Source organism: Xiphophorus couchianus, chromosome 17, assembly GCF_001444195.1.
Source record: "Xiphophorus couchianus chromosome 17, X_couchianus-1.0, whole genome shotgun sequence".
Lineage (NCBI taxonomy): Eukaryota > Metazoa > Chordata > Actinopteri > Cyprinodontiformes > Poeciliidae > Xiphophorus > Xiphophorus couchianus.
Window position 1 is genome coordinate 18,224,562 of NC_040244.1, and position 20,600 is coordinate 18,245,161.

At 39.5% G+C, this 20,600-nt stretch overlaps 1 protein-coding gene across 2 annotated transcripts in view; it reads right to left on the minus strand.

Moving 5' to 3' along the window:
• The window catches only part of tmem178bb (transmembrane protein 178Bb), a 61,103-nt gene that overhangs the window by 9,794 nt on the left and 30,709 nt on the right, over positions 1-20,600 (minus strand). For both annotated transcript variants that reach the window (XM_028043882.1, XM_028043884.1), the window contains exon 3: positions 16,323-16,436. In XM_028043882.1, coding sequence (XP_027899683.1) covers positions 16,323-16,436 — 114 coding nt within the window. The remainder of the gene's footprint in view (positions 1-16,322; positions 16,437-20,600) is intronic.

Below are 20,600 nucleotides of genomic sequence, written 5' to 3' on the forward strand. Positions count from 1 at the left end.
GCACTCAGAACAGATAGGTCACCAAAGGAGGGAAACAGCAATGCATCACAAAAAGGTAAAACTAAACAGACAGATTTTTGACAAACAGGTTACAATGTATCGGGATACAATTGTTCATGAAGTTCCACGAAGAGTCAAACTGGTGGGAATTTCTTTCCAGATTTACCAAGTCCTGTCATTCCATCCAGCAGCAATCCAGATTTACCACCCTGAATAAAGAATAGATACAGACTGAACTTATTTTCGAATTCTTATGTATTAACCATTTTAACCAATATTTTTGGATTTTGTTTTTATGGAGGTATGTCATGATCTGTGTTTTTCTGTGTTTAATTTCGAGTTTCCTGTGTATCTGTGTCTCAGTGTTGTCCTGTTTTCCCCTTGATTGTTCCCAGGTGTGTCTCGTTCTGTGATTACCCCCTGTGTATTTAACTCCACCTGTGTTCCTTGTTCCTCGTCGGGTCCTTGTCGTTACTTGCCGCCCTTGGCGTTTGTCGTTCCGTTCCTGTGTGCTCTGTCTATTTTTCGTCCCTCGTTTACCGGTTGCTACCGGCGTCGAGCCCTGGCTTTAGCTCGGCCGTGCTGCCCGGCTTTGGGACTGTTTTGGACTGTGTGTTGCCTAATTAAATTCATTATTCATCTTACCTGGGTCAACTGCGTCTGCCTCACCACCCCTCACCACACCACTTTATGACAAGGTAAGCATTTCCATTTCACATATTTCTTCTACAGTGGCTGACCAATTTCTCAATGTTGGTGAGCTCCCACTAAGCCATTTTCTTATTAATTTCTTCCCTTCTATCAGTAGTATATTCAAAAGGTATTTATCCTGAAAGTTGAATTAATTTGGTAAATTACATAAATATATAGTTTGAAATTTGTGCTCAATTTCAAAATCAAGAATTACTCTTATCTCTTTGACTACCTTTAACCAATAGGAATAAATCAATGGGCAGCGCCAGAAAATATGAAAGTGGTCAGCCATCACATTGTTACATCATCTCCAACAATGCCCAGTTTCAACTTTGCCAGTCTGAGAGTATGTTCTGTTGGGGGTTATAAAAAAAACTGACAATATTCTTCCACAAAAATTCCCTCTAATGTCCTGAGCTACTGGTGGTGGTGGAGTTAATTTGACAAATGTTTATCCACTCATCCTCTGTCAGCATTATTTTTGTCTCCCTTCCCAATATATTTTTAATATATAATGTTGATGTTTTTTATTGGCTTCTAAGCACACATATATTCTGGACAACCTCTTCTTCTAAGATTTACCTTTATTGGTGTCAATACAGATATTAATGAGGTCCTGATAATTTTTTCCAATATTTTAATGTCTTTATTAAAGTGATGTGTGTTAGAAAAATTATCCTCCTGTTTATTTACTCATGAGTTTATTTTACAAGTTATTCTTTTCATATTATTCTTTTTATATTATTACTCTCATATTATTCTTCTTTTTATATTTACTTAACTTCTCTTTCTTTTGTAGTATATTATTAACTTTGTTTAGGATGTTTGCCTGGAAGCTGATAACGTTAAACATTCATGTGTTATTAGTTCCATATGTAACTGATTAGTTGTGGTCAGTCACATGCCCTTGTAAGGGCATGTCCATAGGAGGTACAAGAATGTGAAGACGGTTTGTCAATTCTCTGTGTGAAGAAGCCCAACCTCCTTTTTCTATACAATAAAGAGAAATGCAAAGAAAGATCTAGCAGAATTGATTTCAGACAGTGTTTGACAGCGATTCGTCGCGTCTGTTCTCAATTCTCCTATTCTGCAGAAAAGAACTTAAAAGAAACCTAATCTCTGTCTCTGGCTGATTCTTTGCAGGTTATGACAAAATAAACCTATCAATGTGTTAGAGATTTTTTGATATTATCATTTTATTTTCTTACTCTAGTTCACATTAAGTCTATAGATCTTTGTGATTTTCTGTTTAAAGTGTTCTCTTCTTTAAATGACCTGGAGGTCACTACTGTCTGTTCAACTTTACGAGAAATAGATAACACTGAGTTTCTCAGACTTTAAACCCTTTTACAAGAACACCTCCTAATTTAGTAACCACCTGTGAACAGTCGTATTTTGTTTTCTTGACAGTATTGACCAAGATTTGAACCGGGCTCAGACCTTTGATCAGATATCACATCTGGACCTGGGTTGTTAGATGTTTGGGTTAGAAGCTTTACGACCTCTGTTGTTTTTCCTGACTGCCCCCTTGCCTGTCCTTCTTAGACAATAAAAACAGGAGCCGTTGTAAGGGCAGCCCAGAACGCTCTGTGGATTCTTCGGAGGAAGAGTTCTCAGAGCCTTCCCTTTTGCAAAAGCTCCACGTTAAAATTCATATACGTTGTCTGTGGTTCTTTCTTTTATTTAGGTTCGAAAGGAAAATACCTATCATTATTTGGTGCCGAAACCCGGGATCTCTCACCTCCCCCGCTGTCAGGCAGAGGAAGACGCGCTGAATCCGTGCACGGCCAGAGTCAATTGGACCTGGAAAGGAAAACCCAGGAAGCAAATTCTTCGCTGGGCCAGCGACGTATCCGACTTTGTCTGCTAACGGCGGAGTGACGAGATCCGACTGGACAACCCGAAAACTACAGAAACGTAGGTGAATTTTAAGTCATATAGGTTTGAGTCCTTGTCAAATATTAATTTGACTAAAGAAATACAGGTTTGAGTCCTTGTCAAATATTAATTTGACTAAAGAAATACAGGTTTGAGTCCTTGTCAAATATTAATTTGACTAAAGAAATATAGGTTTGAGTCCTTGTCAAATATTAACATTTTAATTTGACTAAAGAATAATGAAGGGTTAGAGTCCCAGTTGACAGAGAGTTTCAACTAAAGGCAAAAGGATAGGCTCTTAGAGCTTCCTTAATTAGAGAACGCCTCTTAAGGGAAAGTCCTCACTTAGATAGAAAGTTTGTTATTTGCTGTGCTGCTACTGGTTTTGTTTGCTGTTTTGTTGCTGTGTGTGCATGAAGGAGTGAATGGTGTTTCTCTCTCTGGGAGTAAAACTCTCTGCCTTCGGAATTAGAATCCAAAGTGAAGAACCGCTTGGAGCTCGGCTCCAAGTAGAAGCCTGTTCTTCAGGAGGCACTGAGCGCTGACTTACAGCACTTTCTCTGAGAGAGCACGCGATACTAGTATTTTTAATCTGCAATTACAAGTGATTTAAATAATGGGAAACACAAATTCCTGTATTTCCTCACTCGTTGAGGGCCCCGAAGGGGATAAAAAAAAAAAAAAGGTTAAGGACAAAAGGCCAGCAGATATTGACAGGCGGAATGCCTCGGTGGGACGGGGAGAGCAGGTACGGCCGACTGCTCCTCCCCCAACCGCTGCAGCAGATTCGTCTGCCTTTGTCTCAGTGTCACCAGGCTCGGTGAATAGACAGCCGAGTGCACCTTTTAATACCAGTGAGGAAGCCACTATCATATTTGCAAGACATTGCCCAGAAAATAAAATAAATCACCGGAAGGGTGGCAGATGGGAGAAAAAACAAAAGTATAACTCCTCAGCATGGCTAGACTTTTCCACAACCAAACAAAACTTAACACCAGATCAAATTGATGAAATAGTGGATGTATGTGCAGCTTGGGATATGTTAAATGCATTAAAAGAAAAAACCTTATATCACACTGATTGTTTGCGGGGAAAAAGTTGAATTTTTATGTGACACCGGTGCATGCAAAACAGTTTTAAAAACTAAAATAGAAGGTGTAAACCCCACAAATGAGTCCATTTGGGTGAAATCTGCCGATGGACAAACACATAGAGAACATATGTCAAAAGGCACATCTTTTAAAGATCCTGAGACAGGAATTAAAATAAAAGCTTCTGTTGTAATGTCACTTAAATGTCCGACAAATCTATTAGGTAGAGACCTAATGACAAAATTAGGGATAGCAGTAGTCCCTGTACAAGATGGCATGAGAGCTGTCAGACTAAAACATTCTGATCTGTATACAGTTCACAAGGATAAAAAAATCTACTGTTCATATGATCTAAAGCCAGCTGACAATCCTCATGTCCCAGGAAAGCTTCTTAGAGAAGCTCGAGGACAGCTGGACTCACCTGAAACAGAAATGAACTATAATCAGTTGCATGTAAAAATGAACATCCTAAATGATCCACAGGATGATTATGTGCAAACATTTTTAGAAACAAATCCTGTGACACTTGCTGTGACTGAAATGTTCACAGACCGGAGGTCTTATGCAGCTGTGACTGTGCTCCTTCCGACTAGTCAAACAAAGCTGTATAAATTACCTGCAAACCCATACATTTCACTTTATAAGCCGCATAATAATACATGGGCAGATGTGGGTAACAGAACCAAAATGGCTGTTGAAGCCACTGATTTCAAAGAAGGTGAAGATGGCTGGAGCTACAGTCCTAGCTGTGAAGTCTGGAAACAATCACTTTGTGAAGTTGTTACAGAGACAGCTCAAGTTCATGCATTTGAGTGACACATGAACATATTTCTGACAGAAAAAGAAGAAGCTGAATTAGCTAAGCTTCCAGAACACATGTGGACAAAAGGTCCCTCTGATGTTGGGTTACTTGGTTCAATTCCTCCAGTGCAAATTAAAGCAAAATCTAGTTGGAGACCTAGAGTAAGACAGTACCCTATAAAGACAGAAGCACTGGATGGGATTGAACCAGTAATCGAAGGTTTGTTAAAAGGAGGAATCATTAAAAAGTGTTCAGATTCTCCTTGTAACACACCTATTTTTCCTGTTCAAAAGGCAAACAAAAGAGACTGGCGCATGATTCAAGATTTACGATCAGTCAATGAAGCAGTACAAACAAGAGCACCAAATGTTCCAGACCCACACACGTTGTTAAACTCGCTAAGACCAAGCAATAAATTCTTCACAGTAATTGACCTCAGCAATGCTTTTTTCTCTGTACCCATTCATCCAGACTCCCAGTTTTGGTTCGCATTTACCTACAGAGGTCAGGGGTATACTTATACTAGATTACCCCGAGGTTTTGCGGACAGTCCAAGCATATTTTGCGAAGCAATTATGGCCTGCTTGTCTGATTTTCAAATATCGGAAAAAAGTCACCTTTTGATTTATGTTGATGACCTGTTAATAGCATCTGAAAGCGAGGAAGCATGCAGAGCAGATTCACTCGCTCTGCTGCACCATCTCTGTCAGACAGGGAACAAAGTAAACAAGAATAAGCTACAGTGGGTCAGAGCAGAAGTAAATTATTTGGGACACACACTTTCTGCTGAAGGGAAGCAGATACAAAAAGCGAGAAAAGAGACAGTTTCTGAAGCTCCTAAACCAGAAATTAAGAAGCAAATGATGTCATTTCTCGGACTTTGCAATTACTGCAGAGCCTGGATTCCACACTATGCTGAAAAAACACAGGCTTTACAGGATTTGATTCATGGCACCCCAATGGCCATGACTGACAAAATAACTTGGAATCCTGAAGCTGAAAAAAGATTTGCTGAACTTAAACAAGCATTAATGCAGGCAACAACTTTGATTCTTCCAAACTATAAAAAAACTTTTGTTCAAACTGTAGACTGCAGGAATGGATTTATGACTTCCGTGTTACTACAGAATCATGGTGATAAGCTAAAACCATTGGCTTTCTACTCAAAAAGGCTGGATCCAGTAGCACAGTCTCTGCCAGGCTGTGTGCAAGCAATTTGTGCTGCGGCGTTAGCTGTAAACATGTCGGCTGACATAGTTTTGTTTCACAAAATGGAGCTGTTAGTTCCACATGCTGTAGATGTTCTACTTTTGCAGAGCAAAATGAATTTGCTCTCACCAGCACGACACCTTTCGTACACGGCGACACTTTTGTCACAACCACACATTGTAATAAAACGGTGTACGATCCTGAATCCAGCTACTTTGCTTCCATTACCATGTGATGGAACGCCGCACAGCTGCCTAGAAGCTACAGAGCATTTGCAGCTTCCTAGGCCAGACCTACAGGACACCCCATTAGCAATAGGAGAAGTCTGGTTTGTTGATGGGTCATGTTCAAAGGACCCTACGGGTAAAAACCAGACAGGTTATTCTGTTGTTGCTTTGCCGAACAAAATAATAGAAGCAGAGAGAATTTCTAGCACTCATTCTGCACAAGCAGCAGAATTGATTGCTTTGACTAGGGCATGCGAACTGGCTAAGGACAAGCACCTGACAGTGTACACAGATAGCCAGTATGTTTTCTCTACACTGTTTTATTTTGCGAAACAATGGGAGCGTAGAGGAATGACAACCTCTACTGGGAGACCAATAACACATGCATCTTTGCTTAAAGATCTTTTACAAGCAATACAACTCCCAACTAAACTAGCTGTATGTAAATGCGCAGCTCACACAAAAAGCAAAGATGAAGTTTCAAATGGAAACAGACTAGCTGATAAAATCGCTAAAGAAGCTGCAGCAGGGAAGCATGGGAAAGGTATTTTCTCAGCACAGACTGAAGGGGAACAACAAATGATAGACAAAACAGTACTAAAAGACATGCAGGACAATGCACCACAGGCTGAGAAAAGGCTGTGGATAACTAAAGGTGCAAAAATGAATGTCGGGAACATTTTTGAGGTTAATGACAAACCAGTGCTTCCTAAGTCTTTATTTAAAGCAGCAGCAATTGTGTCACATGGGCGCTGCCATGTGTCAACTGGGGGGATGGAATCCATAATAAAACAACATTTCACAACGTATGGTTTAAATTCTTACTTAAAATCTTTTTGTACTGCATGTCCAGTCTGTGTGAAATACAATCCTTAGGGAAACATAAGGCCAAAACGAGGCAGGTTCCCAAAATCATCTTATCCCTTTCAAACTATGCACATGGATTTTATTGAACTTTCACAAAGTGGGCCATATAAATATTGTCTGGTGATGATTGATGCTTTTTCTAAATGGGTTGAAATAGTTCCAGCAAAGCATGCAGATGCTTTGACAGTAGCTAAGGCTATTTGTAAAACTATCATCCCAACACATGGCATCCCACAGACTGTGTATAGTGACAATGGACCACATTTTGTAAACTGAGTGATACAGAACATGGCTACACACTTGGGAATGACATTAAAGAATCACTGTGCCTATCGGCCACAGAGTGCAGGGCTGGTGGAAAGAACAAATGCTACTGTGAAAAGTAGATTAAGAAAGTGCATGGCAGACACTGGCCGATCCTGGCCAGAATGCTTAGACTTGGTGAAGCTCTATATGAGAATCACATCAACAGCTGATGGTCTAACACCTTTTGAAATAATTCATGGGAGAGCTTACAGATTGCCTCTGTTTGCTCCAGACATACAAAAAGCTGATGAAGAACAGACATTAGCAGATTATATGATCAGGACTCTTAAACTGAAGGAAGTGTCCAGTGCGAATTTACTGCCTTCTGATTCTCCTCCTATACAGGAAGCCATTCCACTTGAGCCAGGTGACTGGGTCTACATAAAAGTCATCAAACGAAAGAACTGGATGAGTCCACGGTGGGAAGGACCGTTCCGAGTGCTGATGACCACACCAACAGCTGTAAAGATCGCTGAAAGACCCAGCTGGAAACATCTTAGTCACTGTAAGCGGCAGAGAGTGTTGGACCCCTAATTCGGAGCAGGGAGGAAGGTGGGCTTTTAGCCTCTGGGCTACACAGGCATTCTAATTTTTAGTATTATTTTGTCTCAAACCCAGCGAAGAACTGCTAAGATTCTCACTCTTTTAGTTTGGGGGTTCTGACATCTCTGCACGCCGAGCAGTAATGGGGACTCCATATGCAAGATGGATCTTTTACTGTGCTGTGACTGCTGCATGTTTGATGTTTGGAGAAGGAAGTGAGCCTGAGTTCCACCCACACGACTACAGCACCAACCTGTGGTGGAAACTGATGAATAGAACTGCTTATGAAGGACATGCTGTGAACTGCTACGTGTGTGCGCAGCTGCCGGTTTCCATACACAACTCAGGTCTCCGACCAGGGACATTGCCCTGGAACTTGCGTAACAGAGTTTACACCTACTGCGAACCGACACAGGATTACATCACCTGCGTAGCCTGCAGGGCTCAAAGGATGGCTCCACACTGCAAAGGCTGGAAGGAAAACCCAGACTGTGACAACTTGCTTCAGGAGAGGAGTTTCAACATCACGCATAAGATAAAGAGGAGACAAGAGACAACACTGTGCAGTGCCATAGTGCCAGGAGATTATGGCTCAAGGATGTTATCTGATTGGTACTTCATATGTGGAAATGAAGCGTACATGTTCTTGCCGAAAAATTGGGGAGGACTGTGTGCTGTGGTTCCCTTGATCAACCCGATTGCATTCATCAGGAAAGCACAGGATGATTCACACACCCGCTCCAAACGAACAGTTATGTCAGAGGTCAAAAGATGGGGAGGCCTCACAACACATACTGGAGTTCCATGGGAATTCAGGATTTGGAACGGTGGAGAAAAATTTATGCAAAGCCTGTTTCCATGGGTTGGAATAGGTGAGATTCGGGACCACGTTGAGATAAACAGGTACGGATTACTGCGATTAATCAACATCACATACCAGCTGGCCAATGGCACCATGGAAGAACTGACTGAACTGAGAAACATGGTTATGCAAAATCGTGTTGTCCTGGATTTCCTCACGGCCCCTCAGGGAGGGGTCTGTAAAATCATTGGCCCAACGTGCTGTACTTTTGTACCTGATGAAACAGGTACTGGAGGAACTATTTCTGATGCTCTATATGAGCTGGAAGATCTAAAGCAATATGTAGAAAGTGGAACACTCGGCTCAACTTCTTTTGATTTGTTTTCATGGCTTACATCTGGACCATGGTGGAATTTGCTGTTAAAGCTTGTGACACCTATTCTGGTTGTTTTAGTTCTGTTCTGCCTTTTTACGGGTTGCATTATTCCTTGTCTACGAAAAATGATGTTTAAAACAATTAACACAACTGTTATCAGCTATCAGTTGGCAAAGGCATCATGTGAGACAACTGAAGATGACTTGTTTCAAGTTTCTGACCAATGATGAAGTCCTGTAATAAATAAACAGAAAAATTCATTTGCTGAATGATTCCTACACTGAAAATGTTTAAACAAGTGGTGTTAAGGATGAGAAAACTGCTTTTGATTTTTTGCTGTTTCTTTTATTTTATTTTTTTTCATTTATTACATTATTTTCCAATTATTCACTGTGTATTTTGTGTTTAGCTTAGAAAAAAAAAAAAAAAAAAAATTCTTGCATTTATTGGTTCTTTTCTTTTCTTTGCTTAGCTTTTGCATAATGAAATGATAAAAGGGGGGAATGTTAGAGATTTTTTGATATTATCATTTTATTTTCTTACTCTAGTTCACATTAAGTCTATAGATCTTTGTGATCTGTTTAAAGTGTTCTCTTCTTTAAATGACCTGGAGGTCACTACTGTCTGTTCAACTTTACGAGAAATAGATAACACTGAGTTTCTCAGACTTTAAACCCTTTTACAAGAACACCTCCTAATTTAGTAACCACCTGTGAACAGTCGTATTTTGTTGTCTTGACAGTATTGACCAAGATTTGAACCGGGCTCAGACCTTTGATCAGATATCACATCTGGACCTGGGTTGTTAGATGTTTGGGTTAGAAGCTTTACGACCTCTGTTGTTTTTCCTGACTGCCCCCTTGCCTGTCCTTCTTAGACAATAAAAACAGGAGCCGTTGTAAGGGCAGCCCAGAACGCTCTGTGGATTCTTCGGAGGAAGAGTTCTCAGAACCTTCCCTTTTGCAAAAGCTCCACGTTAAAATTCATATACGTTGTCTGTGGTTCTTTCTTTTATTTAGGTTCGAAAGGAAAATACCTATCATGATGTCTGAGCTGCAAATATCTGACAAAGTCTCGTTTGTCAAGATTAAATTTTTCCTGCAGTTATTGGCAACTTTCCAGGTCAGTTCCAGAAGAGATCACGTAGTGTCATGTAATGCCTTTTCTGGTCAATTCTTTGAATCTTAAGTCAAGTTGTGCTGGCACAAAATCTCTATCGTGCTCAATCCATCTTAATAATCGTGTTTTCCTCTCTAAAAGAGGGTTACAGAACTCTCTGAGTCAGATGCAAGAGGAACTTTTGTAGAAACACACAACTCATCTGAATATGTAGTCTTGAGGTGATCCAGCAGAGCTTGTAGGGAGATGTCAATTTGACTGAATCCTAGTTCTTTCCTTTTTGCTTCATCCCCTCTTCACACCAGTAAACCGTATACTGCAGTTGTACTGCTCTATAATAATTTTCCCAACATAAAAGTGACATTCCTCCTTTATCTCTTGGTAATTGTAATGTTTTATATCATACCTTTGGTTTCTTATTCTGTCATGTAAACTTGGAGTTGGTCTGGTTCCACTCATTAAACTGCTTGGTAGGAATTTCTACTGAAATATTGAAAAAGGAATAACAGTTGAGGTAAAAAAAAATAAAAAATCATTTTTAGGATTTCTATTTGGTTGTATAAATCGAGCGTCAAGACAGCCCATCTGTCAGTCATTTTTTACTTTAATAGTCATAGTGCCATAATTTGCTTTGCATTTTTTGTTTAGATTTTTAGTAATATTAACGGCTTCTTCCTTTGAACTGTTAGATAGCTGTAGAACAGTCGCCTTGAAGATGTACGACTTGTTCTGTTTTTACTCTGTGTCTTAATGCAAGATAACATGTGTTTAGTCAGTGATTGTCATTAGCACTGCAACTAAGTAATGAAGTGTTTTGTCCCCACCCTTTAGAGTTGCAGTGTTTTCTGTGATAGGGACTCTGAAAGTAATAAAAAGAGAGGAGCGGACAAATGTTTCAGAGCGGTTGGAGATTTGTAACTGTGAACACATCTCTGTCTGTTCTCCTCTTGAGATCAAAAAGAATCTAACTCTCGTCTTTTCTGTGTTTGTTCAATTTGTCTTTAATAGGTGTCAAACCTGACAATATTTAATTGTTTTTGTTTTCCATTTAAATTTGAACCGATTACTTGTAGACTCCCGGGGTGACTAGTTAAAGCACAGGGTCTGAGATTTTTCAATATTTAATTTATAGCCTGAGTGAAGTCTAAATTGGTGGAGGCAGGACATGAGGTTAGGAGAGTGGCATCTGGGTCAGATAGGATCACCAGAACATCTTCAGAGTATAGACATGATTTGTATTCACTTCCTTTAAATAGGATTCCCTTAATTTCTGTATCTTCCCTAATTTTTTGAGCAAGTGGCTCTATAAAAAGTGTAAAGAGGCTAAGTGGGCATCCTTGTTCCAGAGGGATTGTGCCTGAAAGGCCGCAATTTATTTTGATCCGGGCTACTGGCAGATTGTATATTGATTTCAAACAACTTATGATTGTATTAGTAAAGCCAAAACATTATAGAACCAGATATAAGTATTCCCATTGTACAGAATCAAAGACTTTTTCAGCATCAAAACTGATTGCTAAAGATTTCAAATTATTTCTGCTCATAATGTCGAATAGGTGTAACGCTCGCCTCACATTATCCTGTGTACGTCTATTTTTAATAAGTCCTGTCTTGTCTGTATCTATCAGTTCAGGGATAATATTTTATAGTGTACTGACAATTATTGAAGTGAATATTTTATAATCAATGTTCAAGACTGAAATGGGCCAGTATGAGCTGCACTCACTTTTATCTTTTCCCGGTTTTGGTATAATGGAGCTTATTGCTTACTTCCAGGATGGTGGAGTCTCACCTCCTTTAAGCACATGGTTAAAACACTTTAACAGCAAAGGTGACATAAACTTCCCAAAACTTTTATACCTTTCAGCCAGTAATCCGTCTCCTCCTGGTGCCTTACCTATTGACCTCTGCTGGTGTTATATCTGCAGATATCCTTTTATTTTGCTCCATGACAATTGAAGGGAGAGCCAAAGAGTCTAGAAACTGCTTTACTGAGGGAAGCTCAGTTAATTAGGGTTGACTATATAATTTCCTATAATATATTTCAAATGACTTATGTATTTTGTCTGGTGTGAAACACATCTGGTTGGAAATGGTTTTTCTAATTTTAAAGATGGATCTGTCTAGAAGTTGTTTTAGTTGTCGGGCCAATATTTTTTTGCTCAAGGTCCATTTTCATAATAAGTTTGTTTAATATATTTGAGATTAAGTATAACCTTGTCGTTGAGCTTCTTATTTAGTTCCACTTTTATCGCAGCAATCTGCTGTAGTACAGTAGGGTCTTTGGTTTCAATATGCTTCTGCTCTAATTTGTTTCGCTGTTTACTCAGGTCATTGAATTGCTCAGATTTTTCTTTCTTCTTCCTTAATGCCCACGTTATAAGTTTCCCATGCAGTACTGCTATTGCTGCATCTCATAATGTACTTGGAGACATTTCTGTGCCATTATTAAATTCTACATATTTCATAAATTGTTTAACGAATTCCTCAAATTTATTATTGTTTAACAGAGCTGTGTTAAATCTCCATGTTGTCTTAGGATGAGCATCTAAATATAATTTCAAGTATACCCCAGAGTGACACATCCCTTGTTCCAATAATACAGTCCAGGACCCCGTATCTGTCTACTCTACTGTAAATAGGAAAAGAATAGTAAATTCTTGAGTAAATGGCATGAGAGAGAGAAAAAGGTAAACTCCTTAGCCAATGAATGACATTCCCTCCAGACATCAATTAAGCCAATCTTTTTAGACATTTTTCTTATATACAGTGATGCAGAGTTGATTTTTTTAAAGGGTTTGAGGAATCCAGGGAAGGATGCAGTTGTGCATTCCAGTCCCCTTCACATATCAAAACACCAGAGGTTTCTGCCAATATGAGATCAAATATTTGATCAATACATGTTTTATCATGTCCTGAAGGTCTATATAAATTGAGTAAAGTTACTTCATTTGAGTTTAGTGTTCCCCTCACCAAAACAAAACGGCCTTCTTTGTCTGTAATCTGTTTGGATACCAGGAAGTCCACATTATTTGCAATTAGTATTGCCACACCCCTAGTTTGTCCATTTGGATGGGACGAATAAAATGTCTTTTTAAACCCCATTTTTAAAAATTATTTTTCATGGTTCTCTTTTGTTAAATGGGTTTCTTGCCAGATGATGATGAGTTGCTGTTCTCTCTTCATCTTAGCTATGAGCTTTCCTTTTTTGATTGGATTTTGTAACCCGTGAACATTAATAGTTCTACATTTATATTGCTGTTGGGACATAAATCTTTAAATAAATAGATCCCTCTAACTCCAAGGGGTATCCAAGGAGACCTTATTATTAAAATATAAGTAAAAATAAAAAACAAAGAACTTGTAACTTGAAAACGTACTAAAGGAACGACTTCCAAAACAAAATGACTCGTTAGGGAGTCCTGGGTGAAGAGAAAAGATCCAGTGAGACGTTTTTCATGGGGGTATCTTCAATGCAAACTGACATACTGTGGTTGGGTATGAGTATAAGCTCAGTGGACAATCGGACCCTTTAAACTGGCTCCCAAAACATCGGTCAGGTATTGTCTTTTTTTTTTTTTTTTTTACAATCAGTAACGTATTTCTTGTTAACATTAGCTAAGAGTAAATGAGAGATTATTATAATAATGTCTGACAGTGTCTCTTTATGAAAATATTTGGATCAGATCACTGTGATTGCAAATCTTACCGCATGAGTTTTAACGAGTGGCGCGTATCTTGGAGAGGAGGCTGCGTCCCCAACCTCATGACAAAATCCGCTGAGTTTTCTCCGTACTCTCTCTCCATGTGCGTGCCCAGAGTTGTGGAGGTGCGTTGTTTGGCCTCCACCATCTCCCAGGACAGTCTATCCAGTTTCTCCATCGTTGCTGCTGCAATCAGGAGCGAGACCCCTCTTCTTCAGATCCTTCATGGTGTCCGCCGCGCTGTTATATGTGACCGTTTCACCGTCAAAAAACAAAGAGCTTGACTGGCAGCGGGGTTTGGAAATGGAGTTTTCTGAAAGGGCGGTAGGCTTTCCTCTTCTTTTTGGGTCTCTGCCGGATAGTCCTGGTCGAGCACAGGGACGCTCGGGAGACTCACTGGGAAGAGCACTAGGAGAAGCACTGGGGGGCTCGGGCGGAGCAAATGGGCCGCTAACTGGGGCTGGAGCTGTAGGTACTGGAACAGCGGGAAACGATGAGACCAGTAGCTCTAGTTTAGATGGAAGCGGCTTTCCAGCCATTATGGTCAGAGCTCCCTCTCGCTTCCACATTGCCTCCTCCAACAGCTCAAGTCCAATGTAGGGAGGTGCGGAGCCCAGTCTTCTAAGACCATTCTAATGGCAATCCCGAGAAGTCTGCAGGCGAAGTAAGGTTTGCCCATGGCTTCAACATAGTCCTTTATAGTGGCCTTTAAGTCATTGAAGTCCCTTTCAAAAATCAGGTCTGCTGGATCTATGTTAATTTTGTGCTCTGACCGCGAATCCTCACCATAGTACTTGTAGGTCCTTCTGTCAAAATACGAGTTTGTTGAGGTGAGGATTCATGCGGAGGACCCAGGTTGTGATGTGAAAAAGGATGATTTAATCAAAGCTCTCACAGATTAACAGGAATCCAGGCAGCACAGGTGAACTAAGAGGCAAGGAACTCAACACTGGTAGCACTGGAACGAGGCAACGGCGACAAAAGACAGCAAAGACAATGACAAGGATCAGACAGGGAACAAGAGACACAGGTGGGTTTAAATAACAGGGAAGTTAATCAGGGGAAACAAGGGACAGCTGTGAACAATCAAGGGGCAGACACACAGAAAACCAAATCCTCACATTCAGTGATAAAACCTGCAAAAGTATTTAGTGTTTTATTTCTTGGAATGTTCTTCGGGTGATGGAAGGTAAAGTTTGTATTTGTCTGTGGGTCTCTGAAGGTTCAGGTCTGAGTCTATGACCAGACCTGAACCTAATCTGGTCATAAACATAGTCAGCTCAGCTAGAACCTAGCCTGATTACTAGGTTCTAGCTGTAATAACTGAAACGATGTGCTGATTCTGGATGGCTCCTTTTTTGGCTCAAAGGTAATGACTTCAGTGTTTTTTTTTAATGAAGAAAATTATGGCACCTCCCCACATTGTTTTGTTCTATTTACTCAGTGCTTCAATGGGTTCATGGTCACCTGTTAAGGTTGTAATATAGAGCTGTGTATCATCCCTGTGGTTCTTGTTTTTATTTATTTTATTTTTTTTACCCCTCCAGGGGGTCTTTTTGTGGGCTCTAGTATCCCTTATATGAAAATAGGCTGACAGGAAAGAGGAGGGGGGAAGACCTCTGGCAAATATAACGTCGGGTCCGGAGGCGAACCCGCGACGGCCGCGTCGAGGACTCAAGGCCTCCAAACATGGGTTGCGCTATCCCCTACGCCACCAAGGCACGCCCCCCTTATTTTTAAATTTGCCATGTGAACCAAGGTTTACTGTTTATTGACTTTTTTATTTTATAATTTGAGGAATGTCACTTAAAGTATTTATGAATCAGGGACTGGGCTGGTGGACTCCAAACATGAAACCAGCAAGCCTTTTCTTCTTGCGTTCATTAAAATAAAAGCATGCAAAGCTGTTCACATGAAAGCCGTCACACTGTATTAGGCCAAATACAGAGATACTGGAAACATTGTGTTTGTTGAAAGAAACAGTTAGTATGTAAAAGTCCTATTGGACAATGATGATGTGTACCAAACACATTTTAGCACCCCAGACTACCAACTGCCATAGGTCTATGTGTGCACATCTTATTAAATTCTCCCACCTATATTTATGACAAAGCAAAGTTTCCTAAACAGATTATAATTTTATTCATGATTATTACATTTATCCTGCAAATAGAGCATGTCGCATACAGTAGAATCTCCAAACATAAAAATAACATTGCCAAATATTCAAGCTAATATACTAATTTGACTCAGAAAACTCAGAAACAGGCTTCAATAACTTCCACACCATGCCATGTTGATTAGCCCCAATGTTAAGAATTAAGTCATAGACTGTATGTCATTACTTATTTACAGTGGCAGCCTCTGATATGGGTCTCATGGGCAACTGCCCGGGGCGGCATCTTGTGGGGGGCATCATGAACTCCCCCCCTTCCCTACACCCCTTCAAGTTGTCCAATTACCCCATCCCCTGCTCTTACAACCGGAGGATCTGAATGTCAAAAATGTCAAAAATGCCTGACAATAAAATGATCAAATGAAACAATCACTGGTTGTTAAAGCACTTAATATCTTGAATTTAAAAAAGATTTAGAACAATTAGTCCTATTTCTTAAATCATTAGCAAAGTGATTTACCTTTGGCATAGAAAGGTCAATTTTTAAACGTTTTTAAGAAAAGAAAAGTAGAGCTTTCTGCAGACTTACGTAGGGAGTGCCATTCATCCTGTCGTATTGTCTTGGTGATGTTGTAGGACAGATTTTTGGGTATTGCAGCTGACGAGTAATGGTACTTGATGTAGGAGCATCTTGCAATTGAACCTGTGAATAAATTAAATGACAAAATATGGAAAATTATCCAGAATCACATGTATGTGAAATCCACTATGAAAGACTGCTATTCAACTTCAACAGACAGTAGACATGAAACACTTAGTTATTTCTGCTGAGCAGAATCCTTTGGAAATGGTCATATCCCATTTTAATTTACAATTTCAACATACTCAAGCAATTATATTGAATAAACAAATTATAATTATAACCAGGGCTGTTTTTAGCCACTGACCAAAGCAAGATAAAACAAAACCACACAAAAAACAACAGTTGTTTTCTTGAGGCATGACCACACTTCAAAACTCCCCAAATTTGGCACTAAAAGTCTGTTGAAAAGTTATGTGTAGCAGGATATGCTGGAAAAACAAGGCTTCCACGGTGGTCACATAAAGATGTGCCCCTCAGAGTAGTTTGACCTATGGCTAGAAAAACTTGTACACATGTGGAAGTTTGTAGGTTAGACAAACAACTCTCTGAACCAAACAGGATGTCCAGGATATTGCTTCAAACGAGGCAATTCAAAGAGCTTTAAATGAAGAAAACATTAAACAAAAACATTACATCGCAATGACATAATAAAGGAAAGCAATGAAAAGTTGGAATACAGACTTAAATCAATTATTTTTCAGTTTTTAGAGGCAACCCTAAATAGCTGGGTTTTTAACCTTGATTTAAGGCAGTGCTTCTCAATTCCGGTCCTCAGGCCCCCCTGCCCTGCATGTGTTTCCCTGCTGCCACACACCTGGATTGAATCTATGAGTGATTAACAGGCTTCTGCAGTACTTGATACCTGCAGAACAGGTAATGCAATCATTTGGATCAGCTGTTCTGAAATAGGGGTACAGCTAAAACATGCAGAGCAGGGGGGCCTGAGGACTGGAATTGAGAAGCACTGATTTAAGGGAACTCATTATTTCAGTAGTTTTGAATCTAATCTAAGTCTAAGATTAGTGGAGCATACTCTTTTAAAAGTGACATGTCTATATAAGGGTGACATGTTCTGTTCAATTTGACATATTTCTTGTGCTAGTGATTCAACACATTATTGTTGAAAACATTTACACAATAATTGTTTCTCTACACAGTTGTAGCAAACAAAACTGAACAGTTTACACAGTTTAACAAACCCACTTATCTGGACAGAGCAGGCAGAACTATGAGGATCATATTCTTCGATTTCTTCAGAACTTTTAGCTTACTTCAAGTGAGTGATATGGGTTTATCATAACAGGATAAACATGTAGTAATTACTTGTAATTACCAGGGCTGTAATTACTTGTAATTACTACAGGTAATTACTACTACTTCAAACAACAAAGGCTAATAAAAAACAACTCAACAGTGTTTAATGTACTGTATAAAATCCGCATGATTTTATACAGTACATTTTATACAAATGCTCATGTATTCATTTAGATTAAATTCTCCATTACATCATGGAGGGTCATCCAACTTAAATTAATTTGAAGTAATTACTAACAGCAAACTTTAACTACACAATCCTGGCATTCTTGCAATCATTTCCTATGTTGAACACTTCTACATTTTGGCTACAACTCCCCCAATATTTATTGAAGATGTGTCTAGTCATTTTAAAAACATTTTTAGATATATGTATTAATGGCTGTTTTTTAACTGTTCTATTTGTTTCCCCTTACTTTTTATGTTTTATATTGAAATTCATAATTCTTCTAATTATTACTAAAAACATCTCAAAACGTGTTCTTCATTAATACCACGTGGCATCATCATTCCTGTGTTATCCCAGTATTTTTCTGACTGCCTGCTAGCTTAATGTTGGATTCCCCTACGCGGACTCACACTTACACACACCTGCCCTCCTGCCTGCATGAAACGTTCCGTCTTCATGAACATTTCCTCTCCTTCTTACCGGGGTAATCTGACCGACAGGGGGCCCCCCATTAAAATTTGGTTTTTTGTTTTAAATAGAAATTTAGAAAAATTGGGGCCCCGTCAATTACAAAATTTATCATATTGTGTTTTCAAAAATTGTTTTTAGCAGTAAAAATTAAATGTTACCACTCCCAGACCAAAAAGCACAGGTTCATATTTGCCCTGAACACCCCCTGGACCTGCATGAATTGGTTCGTTCCTGCTTGGCACACTTGACGGTGTTCAGCAGAAGTCAGTGGAAGACAAGAATGGCTGTGGAAGTTACTACGCTGCCAAAAAAAATTATAGTCAGGTTTTCAAAAAAATAGAGAGAGAAAAAGACAAGTGTCAATTTGTAACAGTTTTTTCCTCCGAGAGAGGAAAGTAGACTATGTGAGATTATTAACCACAGGTTTTCCCCCAGTCTATTGTAAGCCTGGCAGCCCGCCATGCTTTGCTAGCCGCAAAGTGTCTCTGTTGCTCTGAGCATTTCACTAGCAGAGCAGATTTATTCCTAAAGGATAGGTTTCTAATAAATAGGTTTATAGTTAATTGCCTCGGGCGCTACTGCTGCTTTACCTCACCGCGGATTGCAAGCACCTCCTTTCACTCAAACTGGACATAGGCTGACCTGTGTGGATATTTACATCAACTTCCTGTGAGGAATTATGTTTCTTTTATAGAAATCAAGGTTGAAGTTTAAAACCCACCGTGTATGCTCTGGTTGCGCAGCTCTATGTGAACCGCAGTAATAACTTGTAGTGGCTCTTTCAGAGATTAAGCAAATGGTGAGAATGATTTATCTTTGTGAACGAACAATTATATGCAACATTTACATTTCAACAACACCCAGCGTGTGGCTCTGTATCTGTCTGCACTAATAAAGTTTATGTATGTGGTCCCGGTTGGTCGGAGCGTTAGTGGTTAACGAACCAGTGCTAACCTCATCATTCAGGTTAGCCCGGTGAGGAGCTTTTGGGCTCGCCTCGCAATCACCTATCACGCTGGTTCTATATTACTTTATTATCACTTTTAGTATTATTTTTCTGGTTACACGATGCATCAAACCATATCAAATGCTTTGTAAACTTAGTCAGCCAGTGTTAATGCATGTGGATCCCATAAACTCGAGCAACATTTTCTGGGACTCTTATTAAAAACTCAACAGACACGAAATGGAAGAGCTACTAAAGCCACATTAGCAGCATAAAATTAATTTTATTTAATTGCGCATCTCTGCGCAGTGCAGCGGATTTAACTCATCATGCAGGGCCGGTCCAAGGCTGTATGAGGCCTGGAGCAGAATTTGACTTAAGGGCCCCTCTTGCTGCTAAAAACATCCACATCTCTAACACTTCTGTGTTAGATTTAGTGAAATCTGGGAGTAGTTTAATTGGCAAACCTAAAAAGCAATAAATTATAATTGCAGTTTATTTGTGAACAAACAAAGCTCAAACTCTAAGATTAAACTCATAGCATCAGATTGTTGCTATGGTAACAAAACAATCTAACTATGAAGATTGTTGTTTGAAGTTTTACAAAGTAAACTTGCCAGCTCCTTTAAATCTTACATCTAAATGTTAAACAATTTAAAATCTTTTATGTATGCTGAAACAATTAAATCAAATTTAATTGCAGCATTGATATTCTCAATAAATAAATGTTACATTTATATATCTGTATATCTCATCTATACAGTATATATTAGCATTTATGGGGCCCCGAAGCCCTGAGGGGCCTGATGGAGCTGCTGACTTAATTTGGATTAAACAGAAGTGCAAATAATTGATATTCATTTTAATTGTATTGTTTGATTTGTTGTTTTTAAGACTAGTTGTGTCAGGGTGCATTGCTGCACAAATTAGTGTGATAAATTTATGACATCACTGAATCCCCGCCCACTCTGAGAAAATGTGCCTCCTAGTGGTCGGGTGAGGGAACGGCACAAGAGCGTTGATGATGGCGACGGGTGGCAATACGTCAGGTTCCATATTTGTCATGAGGCCGGAGCTGCGCTGAGCTGCGAGTGCCATTCGAGGCTGCTTGCAGCTTTAAATACACTGTAACAAATTGCTGTATAAAAACAGCCAAAACTGAACAGTATCATACTGTTTCTATTGAAAACGGTACTGCACCGTGAAAAACAATGCATTCTGGGCAATTATTACTGTCCATCCATCCATCCATCCATCCATTTTCTGTTCACCCTTGTCCCTAATGGGGTCGGGAGGGTTGCTGGTGCCTATCTCCAGCTACGTT